Source organism: Hemibagrus wyckioides, linkage group LG12, assembly GCF_019097595.1.
Source record: "Hemibagrus wyckioides isolate EC202008001 linkage group LG12, SWU_Hwy_1.0, whole genome shotgun sequence".
Classification (NCBI taxonomy): domain Eukaryota; kingdom Metazoa; phylum Chordata; class Actinopteri; order Siluriformes; family Bagridae; genus Hemibagrus; species Hemibagrus wyckioides.
Genome location: NC_080721.1, coordinates 12,601,050 through 12,608,549, shown reverse-complemented (window position 1 = coordinate 12,608,549; position 7,500 = coordinate 12,601,050). Strand labels below are relative to the sequence as shown.

General features: G+C 44.0%; 1 protein-coding gene across 2 annotated transcripts in view; it reads left to right on the top strand.

Moving 5' to 3' along the window:
• The window catches only part of pkn1b (protein kinase N1b), a 67,188-nt gene that overhangs the window by 13,173 nt on the left and 46,515 nt on the right, over positions 1 to 7,500 (top strand). Inside the window, exon 1 of one of the 2 annotated variants that reach the window (XM_058404931.1) lies at positions 2,561 to 2,848. The exons of the other annotated variant lie outside the window; for it this stretch is intronic. Coding sequence (XP_058260914.1) covers positions 2,759 to 2,848 — 90 coding nt within the window. The 5' untranslated portion in view covers positions 2,561 to 2,758. Of the gene's footprint in view, positions 1 to 2,560; positions 2,849 to 7,500 lie in introns of those variants that run through there. 2 annotated transcript variants of the gene reach the window in all.

Genomic DNA, 7,500 nt, shown 5'->3' with positions numbered 1-7,500 from the left:
TGTGTGTGTGTGTGTGTTTATGTGAGACATTGTGTATGGGAATGAATATGTGTGTGTGTGTGTGTGTTTATGTGAGACATTGTGTATGGGAATGAATATGTGTGTGTGTGTGTGTGTGTGTGTGTTTATGTGAGACATTGTGTATGGGAATGAATATGTGTGTGTGTGTGTGTGTTTATGTGAGACATTGTGTATGGGAATGAGTATGTGTGTGTGTGTGTGTGTTTATGTGAGACATTGTGTATGGGAATGAGTATGTGTGTGTGTGTGTGTGTTTATGTGAGACATTGTGTATGGGAATGAGTATGTGTGTGTGTGTGTTCATAGACTCTTACACTCCGGAGCTCCTGCTCTGTGTGCAGTGTGTGAATGTGAGGTGAGGAAACTGGCTCTTCCCGTGTGGTGATGAAATCATCCTCCTCCTCTTCTTCTTCCCACACTGCAGTGCACATTCCCCTCCACCTGCTCTCCACCTCTTTATCCCATTTCCACAGATGAAACAGCCAGAAGCTGCCATGTGAAAGGATAACTATTACTCCACACCATTCATGTGCAGGATTCATTCTACACCAGCGCTAGTCCTGACAAACCACAACCATCCGACACACACACACACACACACACACACACAACACAACATACACACACACACAACATATACACACACACACACACAACACAACATACACACACACACACAACACACACACAACACACACTTTACCATGTCAGTGCTGTTGTAATAATAACCCCATGCCCATATCCTCCTTCCTTTACAGCAAAGCAGAATAAAAATATTATTGGACAGCTGATAAAGCCAATCACAGAGCTCAGAGTTTTTAAAATCTTAAAGTGTTAGCAGGTTTGGACAGAAGATAAATTTGTTAGCCAGGTCACTAAAGTCACTTAAAGATCCTGTGTGCTGGGATTTGAGGATTTGAGCGAGTTTGATGAAGGGCCAAATTGTGATGGCTAGACCACTGGATCAGAGCATCTCCAAAACTGCAGCTCTTGTGGGGTGTTCCCGGTCTGCAGTGGTCAGTATCTATCAAAAGTGGTCCAAGGAAGGAACAGTGGTGAACCGGAGACAGGGTCATGGACGGTCAAGGCTCACTGATGCACGTGGGGAGCGAAGGCTGGCCCGTGTGATCCAATCCATCAGACGAGCTACTGTTGCTCAGATTGCTGAAGAAGTTAATGCTGGTTCTGATAGAAAGGGGTCAGAATACACAGTGCAGGACGGTTTGTTGCGCAGAGCTGCATATCCTCAGACCAGTCAGGGTGCCCATGCTGACCCCTCTGGGAATACATGGCATACTGACTGATCCTCAACACTGAAGGAGTGGAAAAAGAATGAAAAAGTGAATGAAGTGTGTGTGTGTGTGTGAAGAAAAAAGAAACAGAGGTGACTGTTAGCGCTGACCTTACTGCCACTGCTGCATAGAGAGAGAGAGAGAGAGAGAGAGGCGGGGCATGTGAAAGTGTGTGTCTGTGTGTGAGTGAGAGAGAGAGAGAGAGAGGTGTGTGTGTGTGTATTGTGTTTCGTAGCCCGGCCCGTCTAACTGAGACAATCTGGAGCTATTTATAACCCCAACTCTACCTGCAGCCTTTAAAACTTTAACACACGCAACACACACACCTACACACACACACAACACACACTCAACATACACACACACATACACACAACACTCTCAGTACAGACATACACACACACACACGCAGTCAACACACACAAACAAACACAAACACACACACTCAACACAAAACTAAACACACACATACACGTTACACACACAAACTCAACACACCTACACACTCAACACACACACACTCACACACAGACACATTTCTACTGAGTTGTGTATTAATATTAATGCAGGTAATAAAAGGTTAAACCCCTGCTCATTACCCTGCAGTGAGAAGATTTATTACATTATTTAATAAAGAAGTGATGAAGGTGATGAAGGTGATGATGTAGTACAGTGAGGTGAAGGCACTGAGACGGTGCGACTCGGACTCAAACTTCTCTTGTGTTTGCCAACAGGAAGTGATGTGGTTAGAAAGAGCCCTGGTTTCTGAAATCTCTCAAACCTTACACTGGTTTTCTTATGTGTGTGTGTGTGTGTGTGGTTGTGTGTGTGTGGGTATGTGTAATGTGTGTGCATGTGTATTTGTTGAGTGTAAGTGTTTGTGTGTTGAGTGTGTGTGTTGAATGTGTGTTGTGATTCTTTCTGTGTGTGTGTGTGTGTGTTGTGTATTGAATGTGTATTGTGTGTGTGTGTTTAATTTGAGTGCATGTGTATTTGTTGAATATAAGTGTGTGTTGAGTGTGTGTGTGTGTTTGTGTGTGCGTTTGTTAAGTGTGTGTGTGTTGAATGTGGTGAGTCTGTGTTGGTGAGTCTGTGTTGGTGAGTCTGTGTTGTGTATTGAATGTGTATTGTGTGTGTGTCTGTATTAGGTGTGTGTGTGTGTGTGTGTGTGTGTGTGTGTACAGGCAGATGTGTGCAAGCTGGCAACAACCTCCCTCTAGTTCACATACGAGCAGGAAGCCGGGGCGGGGACAAGTGTCTCTCTCTCTCTCTCTCTTTTCTTCTTCTTCTTTGTGTCTGCCTTTCTCTGGTGCGAGCGTGTGGCGGAAGTAAGCGTCGATTCAGATTCAACAGAGAGAGAGAGAGAGAGAGTGTGAATTGAGAGTGCAGGTCAGAGGAGAGTTGAGGAGGTTGGAGGTGATTTGGGAGAGCAGCAGGTGGAGGTGATGGCCAGTGAAGGAGCACTGAGTCAGAGCCCTCAGGAGCATGGAGGAGACGGCTTCTTCCTGTCTGACACCACCGACACAGACACCCTGGTAAGGACTCACTGACGGAGGGAAAGTCTCTCTTTCTTTCTTTCTTTCTTTCTTTCTTTCTTTCTCTCTTTCTCTCTTTCTTTCTTTTGTGCTTCACTGCAGGACTGCTGATGTGATGATGAGCTTTAGGAAAAGTTTTGATCATCATCAGTACTTTTAAAGCACCGACGTTATTCATCAGAAATATATTTCAACTCTAGTTCATTTTCTTTCTCCTAGCATATTAAAGATTAAGATTCATTTCCTGGCAGTAAATATCCTGTTGGTGTCGGAGTCAGGTCTGTACGAGTGAAGTCTCAGTGGTCTCATGAAGCCTCTTCCTCGTTCGGCCGTGTGGGCGTGTCCCTGTCTTCCTCCGTCTTCTGCCAGTCTGCTGCAGTTTGACACTTTGACCTGAATTAGCCATCTGATCTTTCAGTTAAACACAAAAAAAATCCCCTTCCAGTCCCTCCAGTGTTGTGCTGTAACAGGAAATTAACCAGCCTTACTCTAACCACCATGAAGATGATTAGTTTCCTGTAACAGCATGTGACTGACTTTTGTGAACAAATTCCTGGTATCATTTAAACGTTAGGGGATGTCTCCTTAAAGCTCTTCTTTTTCTCTATCTTGGAGATAATCAAACAAAAACATGCAGCTTGTCATTGTAGAGGTTACAGATCTTCCACAGATTTCAGTCTGTTCCTGAGCGAGTCACTGACACTGAGACTGATGGGAACGTCGATGAAGCATTTAACTGCAACCTCATGAGTAAAAAGTAAGCGATAGGCGTTTAGTGTATTAGTCACGGTCCATGTCAGGAGACAGCAGCTCTTAGCGTGTGGACGCAAGTGTCTTCAGTTAAAGTGGACAGACACGTCGTCAGTGGATGGAACGTCCGAGCGCAAATCAGACCTCCAAAGTGTGTAATGTTGTGAAAGATCTGGCCAAACCCTTCCGCAAGTGTGTGATATGTGTTCAATAGGTTTAAACCTGTGTAACTTCTGCAGGGGTGCCTATGGTAAATCATTCAGGTAGGAGGGATAAATCATTCAGGTAGGAAGGGTTTATCATTCAAGTAGGAGGGGTTAATCATTCAGGTAGGAGGAGTTAATCATTCAGGTGGGAAGAGTTCAGCTCTGGAAGCCGGGTTGTATTAGGAAGGGAAAGCGTTCCTGAGAGGATTCACTGTAGATGTGATTGATTTCTAAAAGCATTTGAAGAAGATCATGTAGTGTGTGTTTATCAGGTGGAGCTTCACACTGAGTGATGGTTAATGTCTGGTGGTAAACAGAAGTGAGGGACGTTACACACAGCTGGTTTAAACACACACACTTTCACTTTAGTCTGAGAAGCAGAGCTTAATAACACTGCTCTACATCTTTAACTGAATCTGCTGAGAAACTGTGCACTTGAGATGTCTTTTTTTTTTTTCGCTTCCTCTTGGTAAGCCCTTGATTTTTGCCCAGACTGACCTTTGTGTGTGTGTGTGTGTGTGTGTGTGTGATTGCCCTGGATTTTCACCTTTTGCCTAGAGTAACACGGCTCATTGCTGAATCAGGGTTTCAGTCGCTTCCTCTATAAACCACTGCACCGTTTGCAAGCATCGTTCTTTAAGACATTTTGACATCAAACAGAGGTGTGAGGCCTTTAACACTTCTACAGAAATACGGAGATACACTTCATATTTATTTGCTGCATCAAGCCTGCAACCCACCGACATCCCCAAACTGCTCTGAGATGCTTCTCCAGGCTTGTGCTGTAGCTTCTTTCCATTGTAGTTTGTATTTTAGGGGTTTCTCCCTTCGATCTCCTCTTCAGGAGGTGACACACTGCTCAGCTGGGTTAAGGTCCGTCTGCCTGTTGGTCAGTCACCCACTTTTCCCCCTGATGTAGTCCTTTCCTGAGTTGCTTGTGTGTTTTGGATCATTGTCTTGCTGGTTGATGAAGTTTGATTAATTTGGATAGATTTCTCTGTAAATCGGTAGATCATGAGATCCATCATCAGTAAAGATTAGTGATCCAGTTCCAGATGCAGCCGTGAAGCCCAAGCCATCACACCACCACCACCATCCCCATCACCATCATACCACCACCACCACCACCATCATTCCACCACCACCTTGTTTCACATGTTACAGATCATGAGCAAATTCTTTCTTCCTCCACACTTTGGCCTTTTCATCAATTTGACAAAGGGTCATCTCAGTTCCAGAGGTTTGGTGGATCATGAAGTTTTCCGTTCTTCTGATTCTTCCTGCCAGTCATTCCGGTAGGAGGAGTAAATCATTCAGGTAGGAGGAGTAAATCATTCAGGTAGGAGGGGTTAATCATACAGGTAGGAGGAGTAGGAGGAGTAAATCATTAAGGTAGGAGGACTTAATCATTCAGCAAGGAGGGGTTAACCATTCATGTAGGAGGAGTAAATCATTCAGGTAGGAGGAGTAAATCATTCAGGTAGGAGGAGTAAATCATTCAAGTAGGAGGGGTAAATCATTCAGGTGGGAGGGGTTAATCATTCAGGTAGGAGGGGTTAATCATTCAGGTGGGAGGGGTTAATCATTCAGGTAGGAGGAGTAAATCATTCAGGTAGGAGGGGTTAATCATTCTGGTAGGAGGGGTTAATCATTCAGGTAGGAGGAGTAAATCATTCAGGTAGGCGGGGTTAATCATTCAGGTATTAGGAGTAGGAGGGGTAAATCATTCAAGTAGGAGGAGTAAATCATTCAGGTAGGAGGAGTAAATCATTCAGGTAGGAGGAGTAAATCATCAAGGTAGAAGGAGTAAATCATTCAGGTAGGAGGAGTAAATCATTCAGGTAGGAGGGGTAAATCATCAAGGTAGAAGGAGTAAATCATTCAGGTAGGAGGGGTTAATCATTCAGGTAGGCGGGGTTAATCATTCAGGTAGGAGGGGTTAATCATTCAGGTATTAGGAGTAGGGGGGGTAAATCATTCAAGTAGGAGGAGTAAATCATTAAGGTAGGAGGAGTTAATCATCCAGGTAGGAGGAGTAAATCATTCAGGTAGGAGGGGTTAATCATTCAGGTAGGAGGAGTAAATCATTCAGGTAGGCGGGGTTAATCATTCGGGTATTAGGAGTAGGGGGGGTAAATCATTCAAGTAGGAGGAGTAAATCATTAAGGTAGGAGGAGTTAATCATTCAGCAAGGAGGGGTTAATCATTCATGTAGGAGGAGTAAATCATTCAGGTAGGAGGAGTAAATCATTCAGGTAGGAGGAGTAGCAGGAGTAAATCATTCAGGTAGAAGGGGTAAATCATTCAGGTAGGAGGGGTTAATCATTCAGGTGGGAGGGGTTAATCATTCATGTAGGAGGAGTAAATCATTCAGGTAGGAGGAGTAAATCATTCAGGTAGGAGGAGTAGCAGGAGTAAATCATTCAGGTAGAAGGGGTAAATCATTCAGGTAGGAGGGGTTAATCATTCAGGTGGGAGGGGTTAATCATTCAGGTAGGAGGGTGATTCCTTCAGCTCTGCAGGTGTACAGCACACACACACACACACACTCTCTCTCCTGCTTCCCCTCTAAGGTCCTCTGTGACCAAAAATATGTAGATAGCAGCACTTAAAAAAAATAAATAAACAAAGCAGCCACTTTCCATAGAATGACATGGAACAGATACAGATAAAGTGTTCTGGTAGATTGAGATGATGCAAAAACAGCAAGAGTGAAAGCAGCTTTGAGACACAAGGACACGTCTCACTGACTAGCGTGAGATTAGATTACTCTCTGGTTAGCTTAGTCAGATTATTGAGTGTGGTTTGCTGAAAGTAAATCAAGTCTAGCTGTAAAGTTTTAAAGCAAAACCTACATTCACACAAAGAAAAGTGTGTCACCTTAAACAGTAGACAAAGTGTACAGAGACAGATTACCTGTGTGTGTGTGTGTGTGTGTGTGTGTTTGTGTGTGCCTCCATTTCAACAGTTATGTTCTAAGTTTAGACCTTCATCCTTCTAACCCCTGTGCTGTGTCATCTGCAGCGCACTCACACTCAGTTAAAGGGGAAGTCGTGTTTTAAAGGCACAGTTTACCTAAATTACTCATCAGGGACTCGTCGTATTTTAAACACGTCTGCTCTTCTTCTTCTTCTGCATCTCCGTATGCGACACTTAAAAGATTAATATCTCTATAAAAGCTGCTAGTCATGGTGTTCCTTATCACTGTGTCACATTACCACTCGATTATGCTTATAGAAGCAGATCGGTTCCTCAAAGCTTCAGCACACACACACACACACAGAGCACATGACCGTATACAGCGTTTTTGATGTTTGTCATTAGCACCACAGTCTAACACAATTTTTTATGGTATTTGTCAGTGCGCAGGTCCATGCAGGAAGTCAGTCACTGACTCGCCCACAGACACAGCGGTCTTTAGAGTAAATTAACACAGAAGTGCTCTCTTGCTAACTCTCACTCCCCTGTCAATCAGAGTGATATTAGCAAGCAGTGGGAGTCGGTGAGCTCGTGTAAGTGGAAGAGGATAGAAAGCTCCTTCAACATGTCATACAGCATGGTGTCTTGGAAGACGCGATCCTGATGTCTTGCTAGCGGTCATCTTAATAATCACCACGAGACCACCAGAGAGCATCATGTGTACATCTTCTTCTGCTGTCCCTGATTGTGTTCACCTGTTTTGTGTTGTCTGATTAC